Source organism: Corvus moneduloides, chromosome 3, assembly GCF_009650955.1.
Source record: "Corvus moneduloides isolate bCorMon1 chromosome 3, bCorMon1.pri, whole genome shotgun sequence".
Taxonomy (NCBI): Eukaryota; Metazoa; Chordata; class Aves; order Passeriformes; family Corvidae; genus Corvus; species Corvus moneduloides.
In genome coordinates, this window is record NC_045478.1 from 67,876,702 (window position 1) to 67,904,517 (window position 27,816).

Consider the following 27,816-nt stretch of genomic DNA (forward strand, 5'->3'; position numbering starts at 1 on the left):
TGCGTGCTGCACTTGAGATACACATCTGTTACCCCTATCCCTACAGAAATGAAAACCTTAAAAGGAGAGAGGGATTTGTTTCTCTCTAGGCCAGACTGTTCATCAGTTAACCACACTGTTTTTATTTCAGCACCAACTACTCGTTGGTTGCTGCCTCCATAGAATGCTACACTTCAAAAAACTTAATAGCCAAAATAAATAGATCTAACCAGTATATCACTTTCCTTACACATGAAACAGTAAACTAGCATTTGGGGATTATGTCTGCTTCTCATCTTCCATGCCTTTTTCCTTCCATCAGTTGCTTTGGGCTGCCTCCCAGTCATTGTCCCCAGAATTCAAAAAACCCGTGTCAAAATGGCCTATGTATCCCTTCCTAATTTTTTTGTAGTGGGTTGTTTTTTGTTTCCTGCCTCAAAAAATAACAGGCAACAGCCTTTTAAAAAATAAATCCGCTGTGTAAGATTCAAGAAGAGTGAACTGCTCATCGATGCTCTCAAGTAAATGGTGTGACTCTTGGGGCTGTCCTGTGCACGGCTAAGAGTTGGACTCGATATGGCTCCCTTCCAACTCAGAATACTCTGTGATTTTGTGAATTTTAGGACTTGGCTAGCCTAGACACACCTCTTCGTGCATCAGTCAGTGGCTGCTCACTCGCAGCCCTCGGCTGCACCTTTTTGGTGGTACAGAGACCTCTCGGGCGCGCTTTCCCCGAACGTGGCGCTGCTGTACCGCAACCAAGCGACGGCCGCCCGCCTGCTGCAAAAGGTGCTGCAGTAAAGCGCCGCGGCACCGCCATCTCCCTGCCGGTGCGCGGAGCACCGGCTGCCAATGCCGCTGGATGCCGAGCCGCTGCCTGGGCTGCGCCGCGCTACGCACACAGCTCCTTCCAAGCGACTCCTGTGCATGGATGCGCACCCCGCCCCACAGGTAACCAGGCAACGGCCGGAGGGGCCCTGCGCCTCGCATCTCTTCGGGGAACGAGAGGATACAAGGCGGCAGCTTTTAGCCGCGGTGGTGCGGGGGGGAGCCGGGGCCACGGCGGGCGAGACGTGAAGCTCCCAGGCGTGGGGCACACACAGCTCAGCGGGGGCGGGCGGCCGGCACACGCCATCTTGCTTGCGGACGGCTACCCGAAACCAAGATGGCGCTCAGGCGTTGAGCGCGGGGCTGGCGCTTCCCCGCCCACAACGGAAGTGACGCTTCGGAGGCAGCAGCCCCCCGCCTCTCCCGCCCCCCCTCCCCCCGGTGGTTTTTGCTTTTCCCCGCGGGCTTCTCGTCTCTTCCTTCGGTGAGACGGAAAATGGCCGCCCGGTTGCCCTAAGAGAGCGGGGCCGCCGGGAGTTCCGCCTGCCAGGTGAGGGAAGGGCGGAGGTGAAGGGGCTGCGTGGAGGTTTGGCGGGGCGGTGGCCCCGGGTTGGGGGGAAGATGGCGGGGGGAGTCTGAGGGGGGAGCAGTCCGGCCCCGCCCCGCCCCCCCGACCGCGCGGTGCTCGCGCGCCGTGCCGTCCCGCCTTCCCCCGCCGCGTGACCTCGGCGGTCCGCAGCCATTATCCCGATTATCCCGCGCCAGCCGACGGGAACGGGACGGGAACGGGCGGTCGCCGTCACCGCCCTGAGGTGGGCACCGCTTCCCGTGGGAGCCGGACCGAGCCGGTGTCGTTCCTCCCTGCGCCTGGACGGCGCCCCGGGAAGCGAAGGTAGAAGGGGAAGGGGCAGTGGGAGGCGGCAGCGGAGTTGCCTTGTAGCTGTTCCGCGGCTCCCGGAAACCTGGCGGGATAAGGGTGGGGGGGGTGTGGGGAATGGGCGGCCCGCCGGCCCTGTTGGGCCTCCGCCCCGGGTGTGCGGCCTGAGGGAGGCAGGAAGGCCCCAGGGGATGTGGCTGTACGACGCTGGTTACGGGAATGTTAAATTTCCCCGTTATCCCTGTGGGTGTGACACTGAAGAGGGAGACGGTGCCGGAGAGAAAGGATGCTTCCCGGTATTGGATCAGCCTTTACGGTCGTTGGAGGAACTTCCCTTCGAGTATGGCTGTGGTTCAGGCGCTTGTGCCTGAAGTACCCCACGCCTCCCTGCGCCTTTCCTGCCCGGATTGCAGATGCCCACAAAACCCCATGAGGGGCCGCAGTGGGTTTTATGCCCTTTGCTGAAAGGGTCTATTGTGTTGCCAGTGTTGATCATACTGTACTATGCAACCATTGCAGGATCGTTCCCGTTATTTCTCCTTTGCTTTGTAAACCCCCTACTTTTCGTCTTTAATTCTATGAAAATCAGATTCTTGTTTTGTGTGTCACGTTGATCCTTTACGAAGTCAGTACAGCTTATCACTTTTTTATCTCGGAGATCAAAGTTTTGTCCTCAAAGGAGCAGTTAAATTTTACTACAGAAAGACGTGAGGGCATGCAGAACAAAGGTGCACCTGACGCTGCAAGTAGTCACTGCTTAAGCAATGCAAATGTATAAAAATACCACTTAGAATAGTTGTTCTTGGTGTGGGAGGGATTGGTTAAACAGCGTGGAGTTGCAGGAAAATGCTGTCTAGCTGTTGTCTTTCTCCTCCCTCCTCCTCGCCCTCCTCTTTGATAATCACGTTGTTTTGGACAAAAGTGGGGCAAATGAGAACGGGGTAGAGGCTCTGGCACTGAGATGTGCTCCAAGCATGCAGCCTGTGGCAGGGAGAGTAGGAATTTCGTCCTCCCACTGGTCGCTTTGGATGCTGAGTGGCAGGCCGTGCTGAATGGCCAGACGAGGTTTGGTGCGTTAGATACATCGGTGCTTGGAGCGCGAGTGCCTCTCTCTTGAGCAAGGCTTTAGTAGGCTCAACCGTGGGGAGCAACTTCTCAGGTGAAGGCTGTGGCTGACAGAATCCTGGGGGCAGGAGGTAGGAGCACGTACCATGGAGAGGGGCCTGTTTGCATTGAGGAGGCAGAAAACTTGATGCAATCTCAGGAATCTAGAAAAAATCAGCAGGGAGCTGTTTGGAGCTAGGGTGCAGATATTTGGATGGTTTATATTCAGGCTGGTTGTCAAGGAGAGATAATGCTGTAGGGTTTGTGGAATGCCAGAGAACATTTGGGGTTTGTTTATAGGTGGTGGAGGTAGGTGAAGGAAGCTACTGAAGAAAGTGCTCTGTTTGTGTGAGAGTTTCTCCCAAAGGTATTCTGAAAAAGTGCGTTGCTGGCTTGTTCGTTGTGCTGGCACTGGCATTGTGCAGCTTTGTGGTAAATGGGATCTGGGAGGTGATGTGCCTGAAAAGGCAGCTTTTGTCCGGAGCAGTTTTCTTATGGATCACTGCTGCAGCCCACCAAGCACCTCTGAGAGTGTCAGTCTTGGAACAAATGAGGGCGGGAAGATTGCCTTTTCTGCAGCAGCAATTCGTGTAGTTCATCGCAGAGATTGTGGAAACCACGGTGTAAGGGCGTATGAAAACACAGCGTGTAAAACACACGCACAGAAATAACAAAGGCGGTCCGAAACAGTATGTGTCCAAAAGCAGCTAATTCCTTTTTGCGTATGCACACATTTCTTAGACACTTCGGTTTCTTTGTTTTTCAGTTAGGGGAGAAACATGGTTTTGTTTGCCAATAGTATTACATAAAAGACAGCTAACAATCATATGATGGTTTTGCAGAGGTGATTTTGCTGTTACTAGGATGCTGGTTTTTGACTTAATTTACAGATATTTTGTGTTATTTTCTATATAGAAATTAATGAATTGGGGGGGGGAAGTGCCTTTGTATGTTTTACTGTTTCCATTATATTTCCAGCATACGAAATGGGGGAAATAATGCTTCCCACCTCTTACTGGTACATAACAAGATAGTTTGGGCAAATTTGCCGTGGAATCTTAGTATTTGTAGGAATCCAAATCATTGGTGATCCAATTAGGATGGATTTAAGTGACTAAGAAATGCATTCTATTCTTAGGTGTGATGTGCCACTGCTACAGTTGTGGACATTCAAAAAAAAAGAGGAGGGGGGAGGTAGAGAGTGGGTAAGAAAGCACAGCAGATGTGCAAGCATTGAATAGATGGCTTACAGTTCTGTCTCATTAAGACTGACTTTCTTTATTTCAGTGGGTGTATTATGAGAAACTATTACAAATTCTGTGGAATTCTTTGCAGACTGTCCTATCCCCTTTTGTGTTGTCATGGTTGTATAATCGTCGCATCTTTTGAAGCTTGAATCTCTGAATGAAAACACATTTTGGCAACAGCTTGTGAATTACTTAAACAAGATTTTGATTTAAATCTACCTGACAGCTCTCAAGTAATGTTTAAGCAAGAGAAATACAAACTACTAAATAGCTGTAAATGAAGGGTAGCTAAAATAATGGAGCTAAGAGGAAGCAGTATTTTGCTAGTGTAAGTGGGTATAAATGTCCTAAAATGTCTTAAACTTACATGTGATATATAACGTGTAAAATGGCTTAAGAGATGTGTTGTATGTACAGTCTGTGTACTCTTGATAAAACTCCAACATCAGCAGTGTAGTGAAGACTCCTAAAAGTAATATATAAAAGGAGCTAGATACCATTTTCCTTGTCCTTTTCATTTTTTTTATTAAACCTAGCAAATGCTAACTGTGTCACTTCCTCCTTACTGTGTTGCATGTGGTGGGATAAGCCTGATTCTGTTGTGTATCTTGTTTTTGCTTGATGGTCACACTTGCTGGCCAAGATTGATTGAAGACAAAGATCCTGTTGTATTTTTGGTTAAGAAACTTTTCTGAATGTGATTCAGTAATTGACAGGTGGTGGACTAGCCAATTTCCAGAAACAGTCGTGGTTTCTGTATTAAGTCTTGGTTGTTTGGGTGTGTTTGGTTTTAGTTATTTTGACTTTGTGTGTTTATTTTGGTGGGGTTTTGTTTGGGTTTTTTTGTTTGGTTTCTGGTTGTTTGGTGTTTTGTTTGTTTTTTTTTTTTTTTAAAGCTGATTGCAAGTACTGTTAAAAAGCTTAAATACCACCAAGTTTGTTGCTTCTGAAGGCTATGCCAAGCTGGTTTCAGGGAAGCTTTGAGTTTGTGGTGCTGCCAAAAGAAGCAGTCCTGCCTGGCTGCTATTTCAGTTTCCCTGTGTTGTCCCAAGTGTTTGTGGGCTGTGTAATGAACCATATAAAAAAAATTTATTGAAAGCGATCCAGTATGTGGGTGCAGAAATACATAGACTGGCATAAGGGAGATCATCAGGAATGTGAGGAAACACAGGATAGGAGAGATGGGACTGTTTCTTTAAACTAGCAGAGCCACCTTATTCTGTGGAGCTGCAGCAGCTTCATTTGTGAAATCCAGATTTTTTAACATGGCAGTGAAATAGTTGAGAGCCAGGCATTTCCTTTCAAGTATTTAGGGTGGAAAGCAAGGGAAAAAGAAGCTTGAGTGGAAAAGAAGTGTGTGGATTAGAGCCTTGGCATTTCAGGCACAGACCATGCTCCTAGCAGTCGTGGTCCTTTCTTAAAAATGCTGGGTGCTGTTGATGACACCTTGTGTCACATAGTTGATGCCCACCCTTGGCCCAGTGTGGTTGTCCTCTGAGACAGCGACAAACGGTGCGTAGAGCTCTTTTTCATTGCTCGTTACTCCTTGTGCCCTTACTTGACCTGGTGTAGCCACTCCAGACTGGCCATGAGCAGGAAGAGGCTGTGAGTGATTTCATTTGCTGCTGTGAACCAGGATGTTGTAGGTGTGATGCTCTGAGGAACGTGTACTTTTTCTGTGGAAGTGTGCAGCATGCAGGAGGTTACTGTTACAGACGGCTGTTTTCCTACGTATTCCTGTTACTACCACAGTTCTTTCCTAAGTGAGATTTGATGAAGGTTAATAAAATTGTAAATTCTTGTATATTGTAAGAATATTTACACAGACCAAAAAAATCCTAGCTATGTGATCTTTCACTTGTTCCTAAGTACGAGTGTTGTTTGGATAAGTGGGTCTTGTGTGTCAAGGTTTGTTTTACCTGTTACAATTAAATGGAGACAAAAGCTGCAAATAGTTAAATGGTTTTTATTCGGTAGTTACGGCTTTCTATTCAAAGTACTTTTTTTAAAAAAAATCATTATATCCATACTCTTCTTAAAAAGAATTAAATGGGAAAAGGGTAGCAGATGTGTTTTAGCTGCCAGGGTTGGATATGGTATAGCCAGTGTCTCGTTTAAAAACAAAGAAGTGTGCCTATTTTTCACCTTTGCTGATTGCTAGAAAGGATTTCTGAGACTGCAGAACTGACTACCAGTGTTTGAGTTATGGTAATTTAAGATCTTGTCTTCTGCTTAGAGTTTTTAAAAGTGAAGTAACTATCTTGTTCTATATCCCCAGGATCTAAAGACTTGTCTAAATTAGGATTTTTGATTTCAGATAACACAAGTTTAAGTCAGAAATATAGATTATTAAGTATTCATTTAAAATCTTGGCCTGAACTTGAAGTTTGTATTGCTTTTTCTGTACTAGACTTTTGAATGCCTTCGTTACCCTTTACTGGCTAATACCATCTCGCCTTTTGTCTAGACAAAATCTGAAATGGTCCGATACACTACTGTGCTCCTTCGGAGACTCATGCTTGCTGATGATGAGAAGTAAAAACTTAATCTTAATAAAGCATATATTTTGTAGAAATTGGAAATATCTTGGTCACTACTAGTGAATGGTAAGTGGACTTTTGAAAGCAGTGTTTATGAACACAAATGCTACATTTCCTCTTTTAGATGAAGAGAACACCTATGGACAAGTGTGAAAGTGTCCTTTAGGAGCAGTCAGTGTCTTACGCCTTTGGATTTAATTAATTGAATTGTTGAGCTGCAGAATTTCTGGAGATCCAGCATGTCTGTAGTGAACTGGGATAAAATTCCTGTTTTGTTGCTTGAGTGGAATTGAAAAAGGTGCTTAGTGTTGAGTTAGACTACAAATGTATATTGTCTTAAGGCTTGGAGGTAATTAAAAACTGGGGCCAGTGAAAAATTCAAACATTTGAGACTGGTTTTTTTATTACAGTTATGCTTCCTTTCTGCATAACTGTAAAAGAGCTGGTTTTTGAAGATGTTGGCTCTTTAGGTGAAATCATATATGTATGCATTTTAAACAAGAAGTTAAAATAGAGTAAGGCTTCTGTAACTATTGCAAGAGAAACCTTAAGATAAAGCTTTCACTGTTGGCCTAAGTTCTCATCCCAATTTTTTTTTCCCAATAAGATGGCTCTAGTGAAGTGCAAAGCTGTGTGCAGAGCTCAGACTGGTCTAACAGTTTGCCACTGTCCTTTTTGCCTCTCTCTTTCTGGCTGCATGCTGTTATTTGCTCCATAATCCAGCTCAGTTTGGCCCTTCATTAAACCACTTTGATAACCTCGTTATATGAAAGTGGTTTCTAGGTATCAAGAGCTGGTCACTGGAGGACCTGAAGGCTGTCAGGGCTGTTGTGAAGGTGAGGATAATGTGTTACACAGCCCTGTTACCAGGGCTGATGAGGAGTGGTCATGTGTGGAAGGGGAGTAGGATTTGCCACTTGGCAGTGGCTGACTCTTGAGCTGCTCCAGTCTTAGTGTGCACCATCATGGAGTCCAAGAGTAAATTTGCTATTTCTTACGTGTTGTCTTTTCATGATAAACAGATTAATGTTCGAACCCATTTAAGCAAAAGGGTGCTGCCTTTTAGCGAATGTTCATGTCTTTGACAGTCTCACTTTTTGTTCTATAGGGATCAGTATTGCTGAAAGCACAAATAGAGAGTTTTGAAATAACTGCTTCATTGACACCAACTAACAGTTGGAGGTAAGTTTAGCTTAATTCTTCTTTGAATGTTCTGATTGAACTCAGCTATTGAAAATTCAATCTTCTTTTGCTTTCCTAAAATTCATGCTTGCAATAAGAAGCTGCAGTATATAAAACTGTCTTGTAAAGATCAACTGTACTTGTCATACGTAGAATGCAAATAATTTAAAACTGAGATTGTATTCTATTATAGACATTGTACATCTGATGTTTGGTTTGATAATTACTTGTAACAGAAAAAAGCCCCACCGGGTTTTGTTTTCTGTCACTCTTGGAAAATGGGTATGTCTTAAACAGTTTTACAGGTCTAAATTTATGTTGCCTGTAAGTATTGATCCTAAGAGATTACAAGCCATTTTCTGTTAGTTTAATTGAACTCAATGAATTAGAAAATACCTTTTAAGTATGGGTTCTGCAAATTTGCTTTTTAGTGGAAAGAGCCAGTAAAAAAGAGCGTTCAACATAATTCTTCTTTGCCAAGGTAAATAGTTTTTTCTGGGTTACATGGAAGGCTAGTTTAGGTTCATTTTTTTCTGGGTTAGCTTCAGATGAGGTTACATCTCTGAGGCCATGCAAACTCTTGTGGAGAAAGTCATATGGGGCAGGAGGAACCAGTTGATGGGGAAAAGTTGGTCTGCTTTTCTCTTTCAGGTTCTCTTAGATGTGTCTAAATTCTCTGTAATTTTGTTAGCTTTAAATTAAACTCTAATGTTGTTTTTGTCTTTACATAATTGAAATACCACCCAGGTAACGAGAAATATTATATAAGGTACCTTGTGACAGGAAGTGCTTGTTGTGTTGAGCTTATATTTTTGATATAGTAATTTTAGGCCTTAAAGCCTGTTTGCAATACAAAAGGTAAATGTTTGTTTTTTTCCATTTCTGTTTTAATTATTATTAAACAATGATTATTGAGCATCGAAGGCCTGAAAATGTGTAGTTGCTTGTTCATAGTTTGTATTCAGGTTGTCTAATGTGACACTTTTTTTTTTTTTTTTTTTTAAAGCTGGGCAATTTCAAAAGAAAATGGTAATGGGTCAAAGTTTTTATTAATTAAATTGGGGATTTTTAGCCACTGATCCGAAAAGAAAAGGAAAAGGTGTGTATTTTTTTATGGTTAGCACTAATTCTAAATATCTATTATGACTGTACATAAGAAGAAATGATAGTTTATTATTAATTACTTTCTTTTAGTTCTCATTGATTTATAATCAGTTGTAGTTTTTTTAGTTTAATTTGTGCTGAAGCATGTTGAATCTTGTTGCAAGCCATATTGTTTAACTAATTGTTAAAATCTTTAAGTTGGCCATGCATTTTACATGTAGACTCAAAAGCAAAGTTAATCTAAAAAGATGCAGGATGGGCATCTTGAGCAATGAAAATTCGGATCAGAGTGAGTAGCTTTAGTACATGTGGTTAAGAGAAGTAGTACCTGTGGGTCAAACTAACAACTGCTGGGCCAAATACTTCAGGGCTTTTCTTTGCTCATGTAAAAGGTGCATTATAGAGGACTGTAAAGTCCTTCCGGAGAAGGAACAGTGCATTGGAAATGCAAGGGAACTACAAACTACACAATAGCTAGAATTTTGTTACACTATATTAAGATGTCCAGAGTTACATTATTCTTCCCTTGATTTGCAGAAATGGTTCATTTTCTGCTGCTTCCTCTCCTACAGGATCCGTGTGCATTTGAATCTGGAAAAAACCTTTTACACTTCATCTTTTCAGAGAAATTGTGTACACTGCAGCAATGTTAAATTCTTTAAAATGTGGTTGAGCTTTTAATTTACTAATAAATGTACTTATATTGTCTCCAAAGCTCTTTTTGTTTAGCAAATGCTATTCTACTTTCTAATAGTGTCATTTTAGTATATGCAAATTTTGTTCATTAATTCATTTACATGGACTCTAAATAGTTGCTTCCATTTTTTCCCCCTCCTCTCATTGCTTTTCCTTTTGGGAAGGAATAGATCTACTGGCAAAAATGGGTCGATCTAATTCTAGATCACATTCTTCAAGATCAAAGTCCAGATCTCAGTCCAGCTCTAGGTCAAGATCCAGATCACATTCAAGAAAAAAGAGATACAGGTAAGTTGACGTCTTACTGCATGAAAAAGTGATTTGGTATGTTAGTTTTTGTCTGGAAAATGTTTTTCACTTGCATGATGCTATGGCAGAAGTGAGCCTGGGATCTTATTTCATTTTAGGTAGTAGGTAAACCACTTTGAGTGTAATTTCTGTCACTTTATTTAAATTTTTTTTCCCTTTTCCTATATCTCAAGCAAACGTCAGAATGCTAATGGTTCTTCATGATTTCTGGCCCTTTTGTTTCTTCCCTTCCCCTTTTCATTATGTTTTTTTCATCCAGTCTCTTTCCCTGTAATTTGTTCTGTAGTTCTCATTAACCTTTTCATATCTGAAGTAACTTAAGGCTTCAGTAGATAAGCTTTGCTGTATCTTGCCTTCTCAGTTGCCTCCAGCATTTTCCTCATCTTACTAGTGGGCATCACCATCTCCAATAAAATAAGTGGGTCAGTTGAATGTTTACTGCCTCAGCTGCTGCTGTCCACAGGCTGGCATATTAAACTGGGGGTCATGTCAGTCTTTGTTCCAGGCTGTGAACTGTGGTGGTGGCTGAGAAACTGAACGCCATGCTCCAGAGTGGTGATAATCTTTACTAAAATGGCAGGGGAGGCCACTGAGACTAGTAGTGTCTTAATCACCTGATGCTAAGTTTCATAGTCCTTAGCAGTATAGACTTGTTTGTTATAACTAATATATTACAGAAATAATAAATAGAGATTGTAGAAGTTACTTTAAGACCAGGAGTCTGCATGCTTTACCATTCTGACTGCATTTCATGTTATGGAACTTTTTTTTCTTTTTCTTTTTCTTTTTTTTTTTTTTTTTTTTCCAAATTTTTCAGTTGTCAAATGTTAATGCTTGCTTTTTAATTTTAGTTCTAGGTCTCGGTCAAGGACGTATTCCCGATCTCGGAGCAGAGATCGTGTTTATTCTAGAGATTATCGCAGAGATTACAGAAATAATAGAGGAATGAGACGTCCTTATGGTTACAGAGGAAGAGGTAGAGGGTATTATCAAGGAGGAGGTGGTAGATACCATCGTGGAGGTTATAGGCCTGTCTGGAACCGAAGACACTCCAGAAGCCCTAGGCGTGGCCGCTCACGTTCCAGAAGTCCAAAACGAAGGTCTGTGTCTTCCCAGAGGTCCCGGAGCAGGTCTCGTCGATCTTACAGATCTTCCAGGTCCCCAAGGTCCTCTTCATCACGTTCTTCATCCCCATACAGCAAATCACCTGTCTCTTCCAAAAGACGTGCGTCTCTGGAAAAGCAGGCAAAGAAAACTGAAGGGGCTCCTTTGCAAGACAGTCCCTTGAAAAATAAATCACAAGATGAACAGAAAGATACATTTGAACATGACCCATCAGAGTCTCTTGACGATTTTAACAAATCATCAGCAGCTTCTGGCGACATTTGGCCTGGCCTTTCAGCGTATGATAACAGTCCAAGGTCACCCCATAGTCCTTCTATTGCCACCCCACCTAGTCAGAGTTCATCTTGCTCTGATGCCCCTCTGCTTAGCACAGCCCACTCAGCAAAGGATACACCTCAGCATTCCCATTCCATTCAGCATAGTCCTGAGAGATCTGGCTCTGGTTCTCTTGGAAATGGTTCTAGCCGCTATAGTCCTTCTCAGAATAGCCCATTGCATCATATCCCTTCGAGGAGAAGCCCTGCAAAGACAATCCCATCACAGAGTGCCCCCCGTGAGGAGGCTCGAGTGCGGTCGTTTTATCCTGAGGGCAGTGAACAGGAAACTGCAAAAGGTGGAAAGTTTATGAAAAGGTAAGGACCAACTTATAAGCCTACTGTTGCCTCTTAAAAATTCTAATCTGTTCAAGAGTTTTGTCAAGATCATCACTGTACCTTGGAAAATGCATTATGGAACTCTAGTAATACTAGTCTGGTTGGAATTGAACTTGAAAAATACATATACCTTTTCCTGCTAAGATGCTTCAAGGTCTTGACTGTTGGCTGTTAGAGATAGGGACATGTATCCTTGAGGAAGAATTGGTTTCTGCTTTTCCTTTATGGTTTATTTTCTTGTACTCAATTTTTTACTGTTAAGAAAAATCTTAATTGAAATAGTGCATATAGACTTGCTGGCTTGATAGTGAACTCTGTTCAGGTATTTCAAAATTTTAATGCTTCATGTAGTTTCAAATGCAGATATTCTGGAAGTCTAAAAATGCCGATCTTGTGCAATAATTTCTTTATGTTGACATAAACAGCATCAGTTGCTAATTGTGTGGTGCAGTATGACAACTGATGTCTTGAATTGCATTACTTATCAAAGAGGGTAGGTCTTGGTATTCTTGGAATATAATGCTGTTGGTGAGAAGGAAGTTCAGTGTATGTTTTCCAGGGAATGTAAAATTCTTCAATTTGTTCTTTAAAAAGTTTGACATAGTAATTTTTGAAAGTTGTAAAAATCTTACTGGCATTAGGCTGTTCCTTTCTAATGTGACTGGTGCTCCAGTGTATTTCTTTAAAAACAGATTAGTGAGAAGAGTTGTGACTATGCTATATACGCTTGACTGTAGGCTTTTAAATCAATTTGTCTAGTCAGTGATTTATTATGTAAAAGAATTACTGCTTAGGAGATCAAAAATACAAGTTCTCTTGGATTAGATGTGTTGGTGAATGTATTAGAACCTGTGTGAACATAGCATACAGATCAGGCAGTGGCTGAAATAATAATTGGTGTGTTTCTGTGTTTAGGAGAGCTGCCTTCTAAGGGTTCCCTGCTTGTACACAATATAGTGAATGCACTAAGCCTGTGCCAGATTGTGGAATTACCTTAGTAATGTGCAGGATCTTGAAAATAATTCACTTTTTTTATGGTACTACTTCAACTCTTTCAGTAAAAGAAGTGCAAAAATTAATTGTGGTCTGAATTTTCAAACTTTATGTGAATTTGATGGAAAAAATTACTAGTGTAAGAGAATGTGAAACTGGGTACTGATTAAGAAAACAAGCAAGTAAATTTCTAGTCATTCTACAGATAGGCATTATATTCTTCACATGCCTCCATTAGTGCATAAATGACAGTGGATACAGTGTTAATGGTGTGCCAAGCATTGCATGCTGAAATTAATTGCTTGGAGGAATGTATTTTCATCTTCTTCTTGGTGTGGGATTGACACGAAAGAGGAATGCAAGTGAACTGGAATGAATGCAATCCAGAGTTACCAGTCTCTTCTTTGCTATCCACAGGTACACAGATGAAGAGTCTAGAGTATACCTGCTTGATAGGGGTAATACCAGGGAGAAGGAGGCCCAGAAGGAGAGAGGATCAGAAAAAGGGAGGACAGAGGGAGAAAGGGAATGGGAGGAACAGGAAACTTTAGATTTTTTCGTTGATAAAGAGACTGGGAAGGAAAAGTTTAATGACTCTGAAGGGGAGGACACAGAGGAGACAGAGGATTACAGACAGTTCAGAAAGTCTGTCCTGGCAGATCAGGGTAAAAATTTTCCTACTGCATCTCACCGGAATGCTGAGGAGGAAGGAACCAAATACAAATCTAAAATGTCAATCAAGGGCAATAGAGAGAGCGATGGATTTAGAGATGAGAAAAGTTATAAGCTTAAAGAGACTGGCTATGTAGTGGAAAGGCCTAGTGCAACAAAAGATAAGCACAAGGAAGAAGACAAGAGTTCTGAGAGACTAATGATGAAGAAAGAAACTCAGTCACCTGAGCAGGTAAAGTCTGAAAAGCTCAAAGAACTCTTTGATTACAGTCCTCCTCTACACAAGAATCTGGATGCGAGAGAAAAATCCACCTTCAGAGAGGAGAGCCCACTTAGGATCAAAATGATAGCCAGTGACTCCCATCGTCCTGAAGTTAAACTCAAAATGGCACCAGTACCTCTTGATGATTCCAATAGGTAAATTATTCCGCTTTACAGTGTGGTTCTCCAACTGCCTGCAGTGTTGCTTGTATGTATTTAAACTAGTGCTTTCTTTTTGTGTGTCTCTTTTGTTGTTGATGCATTTTAGACCTGCTTCCTTGACTAAAGACAGGCTGCTTGCTAGCACACTTGTCCATTCCGTCAAGAAGGAGCAAGAGTTCCGATCCATCTTTGACCACATTAAGTTGCCACAGGCCAGCAAAAGCACATCAGAGTCATTTATTCAGCACATTGTGTCCTTGGTTCACCATGTCAAAGGTATGTATTTAATTTATTGTACTGGCTACGTACAAATCTGACAAGTTCATTTAAGCCTATTTGCTGCTTCTAGTAAGGGAGATTTCAGGCCTCTTTGAATGTTGATTTACCCAGACTTTCTTCCTGTTGAGGTATGCATGAAAATAATTAGAAAAATAATAGGCACAGAAACTAGGACAAAAAACCCATGAGCGGTATAGAGTATAATAGCAGGTATTCTATGTTTCTGGATAAAATTTTGAGCCTAGGTAGCATAGAAAGTTTGAATTTCTGCAGTGTAGTTTAAACATACTACACCAGTCAATTTTTCTTATTTTTTTTAATGACTCTAACATAAAATTTTATATTAAATGTTGCAGTGTGGGTTGACAGATCTCTTTTGACTGTAAATACAATGGCATTCCTTTTGGAGCACCCTAGAGGTCATTTCCAGATTCTTAATAGAAGGGGTTTTTTTTCTCAGTAAAATTTAAGAAAAATTGTATATTAAATGGTAGTAAAGTTCATGGTGATAATATGTTTTATTCCTATATGACAATATTTTCAGGAATTTCACTTACAGAAATTTGGCAGTGGCTAAATAAACCTCCATTAAATGAGTTACATACTAATTATTCTCTGGTATAACAACAGTAGCTGTTTTATATAAACACCAAGAAATACCCTTAACAAACCAAGCACAATAAAAGTCCTCCCCCAAAACCACTGAAATCCAAACCTAGACCATCAAAGTAGATATATTTCACTTAAGTCATAAATCCTCTCAAAGTTTTTTGATGGGAAAATAGATAGTTCCTAAAACCCCCTGGGGATGTCTGGAGTGTTCTTTAAATGCCTTTTTTTCTATAGCATTTGCTTTATTTCAGTGGACTGTTTTTTTGCTGTTGTGTTAAATGTAACTGAGATAATATAAAGCTGGTGACAGTAATTTTGCCGTATCATCTTAGTAAAGGAGAAATATGGAAATACTTAATTAGGTACCAGATTCAATGAATCTGTCTGTAAGCATTGTTTTTACAATGTGTTAACTTCTAAAATTGCTGAGATTTGCGTGCTAGAAATATGTGCTGACATTCAGTTAAAAATCTCGTTTTGTTGACATAATTCAGATTACTAAGGGAAATTATTTCCTTCTTACTGAATTACTTATAAAGTAATAGCAATAATGGACTATGATGATGTATTAGATAAAAAGAATTATTGGGATACCTGTTTAGTGTATAATGATTTGTTGTGAATGTATCTATTTATTGATATATAAAGAAATGTAAGACTCAATCCAGTGAGAGCTTCTGTAAATTTTTGCTTATATGGTACGTATGTAGCTGTAGGTGAAGATACTACTTCTGGAACTCTCACATGTTGATCACAGAACAGACTTTTTCTGTAAATTTTTGTATGTTGAATATTTGATAAATTTAACAGCCTGTCTGGTCAAGTTACTAGAATATGTACAGTTACGGTTGTTTTTGAAAGCAGAACATCTCTAAGTTTCAGATTTACTGTGGTCTGTGATCAGAATTTTTGTAACTTTTTTGACAAACTGAAGTTATGTTCATTATTGGTGTGATGCGACCAGTCTGAACAGCTCTTTATTAATGTAGAGCTGAAAATGCCCAGTGATGTTTTCTTTTTCATTGTAACTAGGTCCTGGAATGTGTTTTGAAATGGCAAAATCCATGTTACAAAAGTAAAATAGCTGTTGAAAGATACAGATGCCAAACAGGCAAAGTTGAACCTTCTGTCTTCCTGGCAAAAATGGCATAAAAACAGAATTGCTAGCTCAAATTCCTGTGTTTGATGGAATTATGATTGAGGCACTACCCTTGTAGTGGCCGTTTCAAGTTTTAATGGTTGGTTATGAGACAAATGCTGGATGCCGGGCGGTAAGTTGATACAGATGTATGTTGACCTGTTAAGCAGATAGCTTGCTTCATATGTAACATTTCATAGCTCATGACTTTATGTATTTCTATATTACATTTAAACACATTTGTTGAGCTGGTTTAAAAACTGAGTTTTGCTGTGGCTGATTTAACTGTCTCTGAAGGAAGGAGAAAATTTGTCAGAGAAGTTGTCAAGTTTGCCAAGATGCCAGATGCTTAAATGAATTTATTTATGCATAGGTGTGTTAATTGTATTGTTTATCATCACAACTTCCAATTAAGAAATTGTATTCCTTTAAGAACAGACTTGCTAGGTCATTCATGTAGTTATTGCAGTGTACATTACTTAAATGTTTTCACTAATTCTTATTTTAAGTTATAGATGAGATGAATGGTAAAATGTACTTGCTGCAAGTATTCATGACTCAAAAGTAATTTCACTTTCTCTTGTGGGCAAAGTATAAAATAACTGTTTAAGAAATTGCTCTTTCTCTATTATTAGAGGAAAATGTCATTGAAAATGAGCAAGTCCAATCAGTAAATGATGCTTGAATTAGATGTGATACAGTCATGGCATAGTAGACTTGCAGTGATGCTGTGCGCTGTTATTTTGTTTGGGTTACAGAGTGTGTAAAAATAGGGAAAACGCCACATTTGCTTGTCCTGATAAATTTACTGAAAATACTGTGGGTTTTGCCTGCTACTTGCCTTTCTGTCAGGAGTAAAATATGTGTCAGTTGAATTAAACTAATGAAACAGTGTTTTTCCTATTGTAACCAACAGAGCAATACTTCAAGTCAGCTGGAATGACCCTAAATGAGAGGTTCACTGCGTATCAAAAAGCAACTGAAGAACACTGCACCCGACAAAAGAGCCCAGAAATACATAGGTATATGCTAACTGCATATGCAGATGCTTTGTGTTTCAGATAATGTCTTCTGATATTTCTTTTGAGAACCCAAAATACCTTTTCTAATCTGTATGAGGTAATTTGTATAATTACAAAATAGAAAAAAAAACCCTTCTGTAAAAGAGAACTCATCTGAGTCAGGTCTGGCTTCATCTGTGGTTTTGTGACAGATGTCTTCTCTACCTCTGTATCTCATTTGGGATATATTTACTTTTCTCACATGCAGTGCTCAAATATTGAGGGGCATATGTCTTGAAGATGAAAAGAAGCCCTGTACATGCATCTTTCTTCTTCAGTGTGAAATGTTCCATCTCATACTACTTTAGTTTTTGTGTGTGTTAATTTACAGCAGTTTTTTGAAAAATCTGAGAATCTAAAAGGTAAGAAGGTAGGCATGCAGATGTAGTGTTTGATCATGTGCTCTAGTTTTATGATGCAGTGGACTATATTTGTGTTGCATGTGAGGCTACAGTATCCAACTTTACAAGTTTTCTTGTTAAGAACTTTTGACTTTACAGCAAACTATCTTAGGTGCTGATGGTTTCTTGGAGGGGGTGGGCTTTCAGCTGGCTACATATAACTGATCCTTTTGAAAGGAAGCATTAAACATTTTTTCTGTCTTTCAAGCTTTACTTAAAATGTGAAACATCAGTCTGCCTATTTTCTGTATTTGTGTTTTTAGCATAGTTCACACAGAACAGAACAATGATTTTTAATTTTTAGTCTGCTTCTATATTCTGGTGGTGAGGTTTAGTAATGCAAAAAGTTTATTCTGCTGTAAAAATGCCTTGTTTGTCAGTTTTCTGTTGAAATGAAATGTCTGAGGCTGTTAAAAGTCATGTACAGGTATGGCAAGACACTGCTTTTATTTTACATTTAGGAGGATTGACATCTCTCCAAGTACCCTGAGGAAGCATACCCGTTTAGCAGGTGAAGAGAGAGTCTTTAAAGAAGAAAGTCAGAAAGTAGGTTCTAAGTAAATGTCCTGTCTGTGCTTCTAAACTTACTAAACTTAGTCCCCCTTTAAATCTCAACTTCATCTTTGTGTTTTCTGTATAAAATATAAAAATAATTTGTATTTATTACACCTGGAGTACTTGCATTTAGAATTTTTTTTCCTTTGAGTAAAACATGTTACTAAGAAGCTGATTTATGTAGCATGATTTTGTCATATTAACAACATGGTATGTAAAGTCAAGTCTTCTCCCATGCTTCCTTTCTTCTTGCATGTTTCTTGACCACTAAGCTGCCCAAGGACAAAGAGTAGGTTTGGGGCAGAGGGAAGTACCAAGATGGTCAGTGAGTGGTGTGGTTGAACTGCAAAGGTGCTTGTGCTCTGTTTGAAAACAATTCACCAGAAGAAATGAATACTTAATTATCTCCCCAAACCATGTATTGTGGTCTGTATTGTCAAAAACTAGACACCAATTGGCTTGGTGGGAATGCTTGTTTGAAATGAAATTCTCAGCTGTTCTTTTTTTTAGATGTAGCCATTGCATGTAAAGGGTAATGTCAATTTGTGTGCTGAAGTTTGTTGAAAAATAGGTAAATTCTATCTTTTTATTTCAATTGATGCACAACTTGCCTTTTCACTGAGATTGTCTTGATGTTTTATTTCAATATTTCGTTCCAAAATATATATTTGTTTACAGGGAGATAAAAAATTAAGGTGTGATTCTGCTGATCTTCGGCATGACATTGACCGACGTAGAAAAGAACGAAGTAAAGAGCGAGGAGACTCAAAGGGTTCCAGGGAATCCAGTGGGTCAAGAAAGCAGGAGAAAACTCCAAAAGATTACAAGGATTACAAATCTTACAAAGACGACAGGTAAATATTTGAAGTCCCTATAGAGGATTTTAGCTTCTAATTAGTCTTTTGTAATTGTAAGCTTAATTGCTTTCAATTTTCAATGTATAATGGAACATTTAATTTTAAACAATTAAAATTATTTGTTTTACAGCAAATATGTATTATCTGTCTTTTACACGGCTTATGGTGGATGAGGACAAAAACTTTGGAATAGCAAGCTAACACTGAAAAAAAAAATGACAAATTAATCTGTCCTATTATCCAGGCTACATCAGGAGGTTGGACTTCAATGCAGTACATTTCTATAAACAGTTTGTGTAAGAACTTTGGTTCGTTATGCTTGATTCCGCACTTTTTCAACTCATAACACCCAGAGTATGAGAATTTTACTGATACTTAGGTTTTAACATGGGTGAGAAGGGGAATTTTTAAATTTTTCTCTAAAGCCAGTGGGCTGTTTTAAGAAAAAAAAAGTTAGCATATCTCAGTGGATACTGTGTAGAAGTGGTAAGAATTACTTCAGGTATGACCTTTCTTTGAATAGAATGTTAAAATCTTGTAAATTGGGTCAAGTTAATACCACTATGGGGTTACTAAAAGTTTCGCTGTAGGAGTTTTTTCCCTGCTTTGTATTGTATATAAAGTGAATTTTTACTTACGCTTCCTGTTTCCCATTTACTTTGACTCTGGTATCCACATTTTCTTCCACTGGCTAATTTCCCTACAGCCGGCTGTGTAGGGAAGCCCATACCATACCTCTCAACAGTGTGCAAACTGAACTTTGTCAAGTTACTGTAAAAGTTTACCTTGAGGGTTTTTTCCCTTTAAATTCTGTTTTTCTGCCTCAGAAGAAAGGCAGATCTTAAAAGTAACAGAATCTCTTCATGACATCAAAATCTAGAAAAGCTGTATTTTACAGTTTGCAGACTGCTGCTTTCCAACTGCCAGCAATAATAAGCATTAAGTGCACTTAAATGTGTCAGAGGAGGCTGGAAAGTGGAAATATACTTCGCCTTAATATCTCAAATATGTAATGTGTGACTTTATAACCAGAAGGGGGTTAGTTTTTCATAAAATCTAGAGACTCGGTTTAGTATAGCATGTTACAGACTATCTAGTATGTTTAAAATAGCACATAGTGGTTTTTTTTATTTTTCAGTAAACAAAAAAGAGACCAAGACCGTGCTCGGTCCTCCCCATCTTCCTCCCCATCTTCTTCCTCATCCAGTTCTCGAGAAGAAAAGGATTGCAAGAAAGAAAGAGATGAAGAGTTCAAAACCCACCATGAACAGAAGGAATACTCTGGTTTTGCAGGAGTCAACAGGCCAAGAGGCACCTTTGTAAGTTTTTCTCCTGTTCTTCCCCCAAATTATGAACATTTCACCAATGGTGGTAGTGTAACAGAGAAAACGAGGGAGTGTTGCAGTGTTTCATGTTAGGCTAGACTTATTTTTGAGTTCTTTATGTGAGGTACCAAACCTGAAATATTGAGTCTTTTTTTTTTTCCCCACCCCTCCCCAGTAGCAGTTAAATGATGTGTAAATATGCATTAGCCTGACATTAGAGATCCTAGCATAAGGCTGGAGAAAAGCATTTCTTGATTATTCCTTGCTCTTCTCTAATAATGCTGTTTCCTAACAGGATCTGAAAATTTAGTGTTCTATAAATTTTAAATCTTGGGTCCTGTTACCTCTTAGCTCCCTGCAGCTTGTTTTTCCTTCTCACTTTGGGTTTGGTTTTGCCCTCCTTTTTGTGTAATGCCTGCAACTTGTTAAATAGAGAATGGCACATAATTAAAAATCAGTGTCAAACTTGAAACAGCTGTATTGAGGAGATGGTATACTTGTTATTTTTCTGTTTCTTTGCTTTGGACTAGCCACTGGGCATGAAAGCTCATTGGTTCACCTCCAGAATGTATTTAAGCATTGTGATTTGGAAAGTGGCATATTGACCACTATAGTCTTCAGAAAGATCTTAAACTTTCAGATTCCATGTTAATGTAGTTATTGATATATAATTGGGAAATGTAGAAGCATTAGGAAAAACTAGGAATCAATCAAGAAGGCCTTGAAAAAGATAAGGAGCCCTTAAAAACACCATACAACCCCCAAACCAAAAGAAAAAAAACAACCCACAAATAGACACCACACACCCACCCCCTAAGACCACAGCAAAACAGACCTCCAAACTACAGCTAAACACATAAAATAGTGCAAGTTCTGTGTAGGCTGGGAAAAACGGTTTTACATGATAAGTAGGAGTAATTTCATACTTCAGTATTAATTCCTTAATGTAGCCTGTAATTCAGATCAAATAATGGTAAAATGCGTTGTTTGGTACAAACGTTTAGTCATGCATAAAATACATTTTGAACTACATAAAAGGGTGTCTGAAATGCATGTGGCATGTGCCAACACCTGAGGCTTGAATCTTCCATCTAAAAAACCGTAGCTACCTAGAGGAAAATTCAAAGTTGTAAATTTCTAATACTAAACGTGCATCATTTCCTCCTTTCTTCTTATTTTTTTATATAGTTATGCTATGGAACTATGTGGCATAAGTATATAAATCCCTGGATGGTGTAGGCATCAAATATGACTATCAGCACAATTTCTAGCCGTATAAAATAATGGCACAAACAAAACAGAAGTTAAACAAAAGGGAGCTCAAAACTCCATCTGCTCAAAGAGATTTAGTGGGAGAAAAGTCCTAATTGGTTGAAGCCTTCCTGCTTTATAAAACCGGATTGTATCTATTGTGAAAGAGATGCTACTTCACATGCACTTGAGGTAGATGAGAACTGGAAAGTTAAAAGACTTCTACTCATTTAATTGCTAGTGACTGCCAGTTCTGTCTACGCAGTGATAGCAGGTTAATGTTCCCTAACAACGTTCATGGTCACACACAGGCTTTTGGGACAAAGTGTCTGAGCAGGTCAATCTAAATAGGCCAGCCCTGCTGACTCAGATCTCCACTTTAGTGATACATCTTGGATGGTATCAAAAATAACAGACCAGGTAGCGTAGGAATGTGTTTGTAAATACAGGCTAGTAGTGGCTGCATTCCAGTGAATACTGCTTTGCTTTTGGAGTAAATAAAATGCTTTGGTTGTGAATCCTTCTCCTAACAGGAAGCCTTGGAGAATGTAGCAATCTCCCCTATCCAGCAAGCTAATGTTAACTCAGCAATGTTTTTTTCACTAACTCCAGCTGATATGCAATTCTGTTGGATTCTAGGCTTCTCATACATAAGCATCATGAGTAGTTTTGAAATATGAACACAGAAATAAGTAGAATTTTTCAATGGCAATGTCATTAGTATCCATATCTTAAAGAATTCTGTGTAGCAGCTCTATTTAAAGTGAGTTTTATAGAGAAAATATACTCTTGGGGTTTTTTTTGTGGTGGTCTTTGTAATGAGCAAGCCCATGAAGATAACACCATAGTAGATTTTATGTCCTGTAGTTCTTTACCTGAAAGATGATTTGGTAGGGAGAAACATTAATAAAACGGTGAGGAAAAGTGTAGATGTTTTTCTTAAAGGGAATCTGATCACAGGACCGAATACCAGGAAACACTGATACCTTTTTTTTTCCTCTTTTTAAATCCTGTCATAATTCTGTCTGCCCCCTCCCCCAGGTTACTGTTTGTTGTTCCCTAATTTTGTAAAGCTGTTGGAAATAAAAAAAGTGTGTCGTATTTCCTCCCTTATACAGTTAGTCTATTGCTTTCCAAATAACTCTCCAAGAGTATTGGATCGGTCTTAGGAGTCTTCTACAGATTGTTTTTCAGTCTGTTTGATTTCAGAGTAATTTTAAATCTGTTCAGCATAAATTCTGCATCAGAAGTTTCGGAGTTTTGTGGAACTAAGTATGCATAATACTTATCTTTTGAGTTAGTTAATTATATACATTTTTTGGTCTATGTTATGAAACATGCGTATTTTTAACAAATTAGTTTCCAGTCATGTTTTTGTACTATTACTCCGAAGATGCAGTTCTGTGTTTTTAAGTAGGTTATTTGTGGAAATTGTGTTCTGTAGTAACTGCAGTTTTTAGCAGTCTTATCTTCCCAAACTAACCTTTCTTCTCCCCTTGGATGAAGAATAAACTCATTTAATGTTTTCTACAAGCTAAGTATTCACATGCTGAGATAACTGTATGCATTACTACTTAGTGTATTCTGAGTTTAGGGTGGTTTTTTGCTGTGTGACTTTCTAGCCTAACATTTTAAAACCCCAGTAATTCATTATAAAGAATTTTTAAGACACTCTTTTTCACTTCAGGCATTGCTACTCTGCACAGTACATACCAATGATTTTTTTCTGAATAAAGAATTTACTAATTTGAAATGTAATTTGGCCTAAGGATACACTTTTTGAATCTTAGATAAAAATGTTTGAGTAACACACAGTGGATATACTCCCTTGAAAATTGCACTGTTAGTATGTATTCTAGAATCACCTTTTCATAACTGATACACTTGACTCCATAAATGACCTTTCTTTTCCTCCTGACAGTTTTGTCCCTGTTTCAGTCTAGTTTTCCCCTTGTTTTTTTGTCTGTGAACAGCTTCAGAAGCTTCTTGTGACCTTTTGCTCCAACACATTGGTTTACTAGCAGTCAAATTTCTTTTCACTGGTTGTGGGTGAACTTATGCCAAGAACTCAAATGTGTTTCAATTAAGTTTAATAGAATCATTATTTCAAAATGAATGCTTGAATATATTACTTAAGGTAGAGTGTGAATTTAAAAATGGTTTTCCACTTGCAGATACTGTAATTAAGCACAGAAAGAGTATTTTCAGTAATAGAGAACTTGAACTCTACTTTGTGGTGTTATATAAATGGATTAAATGACATCTTGGTTAATCAGTTTCGAATTAGGGGCAGAGGAAGAGCCAGAGGAGTCTTTGCTGGAACAAATACTGGTCCCAGCAACTCAAATACTACTTTTCAGAAGAGACCGAAGGAAGAGGAATGGGATCCTGAATATACCCCAAAAAGCAAGAAATACTTCTTGGTGGGTGTGGAGAACTCGATGTCTTATGCATGCTTTTGTTTTTTCAAACTTTCTACAAGCGTAGAAGTAGCATGCATGTATGGATAAGGGACTGCAGTAACTGTGAGAGTATCAGGGTGGCTGTAGTGGTTGGTTCTACTTATCTTTCATCTTTCTGCAGCAGGCTGGCAGTAACTGAGGCCTAACATGGAATTTATCTCCAAAACTTTCATCAGGGAGTGGGGAATAAGGCAGGCTCAGACAAAATTTGTTAAAACCAAACTTGAAACCAAAAAGACTTGTGCTGTGTTTTCCTGGATTTACGTCTGTATGACATTTGAGATCTTGTCTTAGTTTGGTCTGGAAGTCTGCAAAAGTGGAAGATCAGAAAAAGCTGACAGTACTTGTGGATGTACATGGGCAGACTCTGTTATGAGCAGCTTTCTGCTCTTAGCTGAGCAGCGTGATAGTCATAAGAAAATCACCACAGTTTTGATGCCTTTTTCCCATCTGGATTATGAAAGGAGGACCGTTGATGTAACCATTCTAAGTAGTGTAGCACAATGAATGTGTGGCCTCTGCTCCAGTTATTTCCGTAACAATGCAAACTTTGAAGGATATTGTTTCATCATTGGAAAATGATAAGTAGTGAAGATGGGACCTTCTCCTATATCATTATAGCTTGTTACAGATATGTTAACAGGTAACTAAGAAATGATGCAGTCCCAATTCGGCCGTTTGTCTAAGGAGTTCTCTGTCTTTCTACACATATCTAAACTTTCTGATCTGTAAACAGATGTGATAATCTATTCATTATACTAGAACAATCAATTGTAGCTATTAAACTTGAATTTCTAAAAATATTTTAAATAAGTCACCCTTCAACTACTTCTGTGTAATTAAACTGCATTATATGGGTGTGATATGTGTTTAATAGTTCAGACTTCTTTCCAAATCACAAGTGAAAAAAAAAGTATGTTGAAGTAAAAGTACCTCACCATTCTAAATATAAACTTTTTTTATATTAAAAAATGGTCTGTAGATTTCATGCAGTGCGTGAAATGATTGTCAGAACTTACTGAACTATGTAAGGCTCTATTTGGTAGCAAGACAGCAAACTTTAGGCTTATTAACCAGAGAAACTGAACTATTGTTTGTTAATGTTAGATTTAAACAGTTTAAACTTAATTTGCCCTACGTTGTGCAAGTGAGGCAGGTTTTCTGAAAACTGCCTGCAGTTACCTCTTCTTACGAAGTATAAAGAACTCCCTAGAGCTTCTTCTTTTAAAGTAACGATTTTTCCCCTCAAAACTAGTAATTTTTAATTCTGACTGAGTGTAAGTTACAGACAAGTGATTTGTTACTAACATTTGAGTAGATCCACAGCAAATAAGGGCTCTTAAAACAACTTTATTGTTGTGGTTTTAGTTACAGCATCATGCCTTTTAAGAATATACCTCATAATTACGATCTGAAGAGAACTTTTAAACAGTTACATTATTTTATAGAGTACTAACATTAAGGAGTACATTTAAGAGGTGTCTAACCTTACTCTTTGTCTGGTGTTATTGTAGCATGATGACAGAGATGATGGTGTGGATTATTGGGCCAAAAGAGGAAGAGGCCGTGGTACTTTCCAGCGTGGCAGAGGGCGTTTTAACTTCAAAAAGTCAGGTAGCAGTCCGAAGTGGACACATGACAAATACCAAGGGGATGGGATTGTGGAAGATGAAGAAGAAACAATTGAGAATAATGAAGAAAAGGACAGACGCAAAGAGGAAAAGGTAAATCATTCAGTGAATTGCGGATTAGACAGTTCATCTTGCAGTATGCCAAGTAATTGGATGCATGTCGGGATCACTTTAGCAGATTCCGGAGTTGGGTTATTAACAGTTTACAACAAGACTGTTTTCTTTCTTTCCACAGGAATAACCTGGAAGAAAGTTGTAGCTGAAAGAGCAGCTCTTGCACCACCCACACAACATTTTTAATATGTTTTTTTGTTGTCAAATGAATGTAAGCATTTTACTTAAATTTTACCGTTGGAAAGTAGTTTAGAGAGATTGTTTTTGTTTTAAGCCTTTAGAAAAAATCATGATATAGTAAACTATGTTAATGATCGTACAGGTAGAAAGTAAAATATTTGTAACAACTTTTAAGAAATTTTACTGTTTGTTATATGCAGTGTAATTCTGCTTTGTCCAAATATATGGTCAAGTACAACTCTAAAAGTTTTGATTCTCCCCTATGTCTGTGTTTTATTCTGAAGTAAACTTACAGCTCTGCACACCTGAAATCTTGGAGCAGCATTTTTTACTGATCACTACTTCTCTGTTGCCTTTATATAAGAATTGTAATTAAGGGTAGTTATCCAGTCACAGTATAACCAGTTGTGCAAAATGCTGATTGTATGTTAGTTCACAGGAATCAGGTTTACATAGTGATAAACCTGGATTCTTATTCCACTCTGCAAGAGTGCAGCAAGAATGTTACTTAAGCAGTGAAATCGTCACTCTTCATTAGTAGCCTAAGAAATACGTATGCGTATGAAGACTACAGTGAATTTCAAGTATATTCTTTGATAGCTTAGTCATCAGCAGAACACTTAAGTTAAATTGGTGGAAGTATCAATCTAGCTTCTTTTTTAGCAATTTCTTTTACAGTTAGTTAGAATTCTCTTTAGTTTTCTCTATGTGGGCTTGCCTATTTGGGTATATAATCTGGCAAGAGTGAGTCAAACACATGTACAGCATTTAAGTTAAAATGAGAGGGCAGGGCAGTGGAAGGTGGGAGGAGAGAAATTAAACAAAACACCACAAAAATCCCTGGAAAAATAAAGCAAGGTATGTTAAAACCTGAATTGGTAAAGGTAGTTCATACATACCAGAAGTGTGAGAAATGAAGCTTAATCTTATTTTCTTCAACACTGATTTCTAATAGTTGTGCTGCAAGAATTTTTGTAGCCAAAGTGCAGATGTTAGTCTTTTTTTTTTCTCTATTCTTTTTTTAAACAAAAATAACAAACCCACAAGCTTAGTTTTAGTAGTAGGTACACACTTAACCTCTAGAATGTTAAGCATGACAGTAATGTACTTGAATTACCAGAACAAGGACATTCTAATACAAGATCACTTTCTTTTTCTTTCTGGAAATGCTGTAGATAAACTAAATCTTAGTGTTATATGGAGTTAAAAGTGTAGTTGTTCTTAGTCACCCCTTGGAATGGCATAATATCTTTAAAAGTAGAAAAAAAAGAAAAGGAAAAGCTTTGATAGAGTGTTTGTATTAAATTCCTATATAATGTATGCCCTCTTAGTTGCTTTACTGTTAGGAGGGAGCAGTTAATATCTGCCCTATCCAAATTAAACACTAGAAGGCAGGAAAACATAGTACTGTCAGTAATCCTAACTGTAGCTGAAGAAACTATGTTTTAGGTTGTACTAGTTTGCTAGCAGCTGTGTACAAAGGGAAGTAGGAATAATACTTGCCTCCCAGTAGTAATTAGTTAATAAAGGGTCATTCCTGCTTTATGTTTTAGAAAGTTTAGGCCAACTATACTGTTGTTGCAAGATTTGGTTTTACATGTACAGTGCATCTTTTAATAGCTGTTTGAAATGATAAACTGAGTATTCTTTGGACTTTTCAGCAAAACTCACACAGACTTTGTGTATACTAAATTAAAATAAGCAAAAAAGGGAACAAAGCAAACTAGGCATCAGGGTCTCAGTCTGTCCTAATGAAGTAAAATTAAACATCAGTCTGAAACTAACAGGACTAAGATATACTTGAGCTGTCATGACCTTAGAATAGGTAATTTTTATCATTTAGGTCAAGTTGAAGGGGTTGTGTGTCATAAAGCAATATAATTCCTGCAAGATAAGGCAGATTTAAATATTCTACTTCAGCTGAATGTCCAAGGAGATCTGGTAGAGATTGCTTTGGTAATGGCATTTGGTCCTACAAACCTGTCTGTAGGTTAGGTCATAGAAATCCATTGTTTGCAATCCCCAATTTCATTGTAGTTTATCAGAAGTGTAATTTGGTTACAGAACACATGATGACCGCCATTACCATTTCTTGAAATGAATTAATTCAAATTAAGAGAGAATGTAGTCGAAGATGCAAGTTGCTCTCTATGAGGGATCTGTAAGAAACAACGTGGGAGTGGAGATTACTTTTTTAATAAATCCAGATCTGGTGCTT

At 38.7% G+C, this 27,816-nt stretch overlaps 1 protein-coding gene across 20 annotated transcripts; it reads left to right on the forward strand.

Annotated features, from left to right (window-relative positions):
* Positions 1-782: 782 nt before the first annotated feature.
* On the forward strand, positions 783-25,909 carry BCLAF1 (BCL2 associated transcription factor 1). Of its 20 annotated transcripts, none has more exons than XM_032102097.1 (15): positions 1,513-1,699; positions 6,503-6,641; positions 7,684-7,757; positions 8,764-8,856; positions 9,722-9,845; positions 10,718-11,623; positions 13,055-13,726; positions 13,839-14,008; positions 16,678-16,783; positions 17,685-17,769; positions 18,457-18,632; positions 19,774-19,954; positions 23,488-23,634; positions 25,188-25,397; positions 25,540-25,909. In XM_032102097.1, exons 5-15 carry the CDS (start codon positions 9,742-9,744, stop codon positions 25,543-25,545), a joined length of 2,763 nt encoding a protein of 920 aa, XP_031957988.1. In that variant the 5' UTR covers positions 1,513-1,699; positions 6,503-6,641; positions 7,684-7,757; positions 8,764-8,856; positions 9,722-9,741; the 3' UTR covers positions 25,546-25,909. The 20 variants fall into 20 exon arrangements, 18 of the variants coding, with proteins under 18 accessions (XP_031957992.1, XP_031957987.1, XP_031957997.1 ...); XM_032102100.1 differs by having other exon boundaries at positions 9,728-9,845; XM_032102101.1 differs by lacking the exons at positions 1,513-1,699; positions 6,503-6,641 and adding an exon at positions 783-930.
* Positions 25,910-27,816: the final 1,907 nt, after the last annotated feature.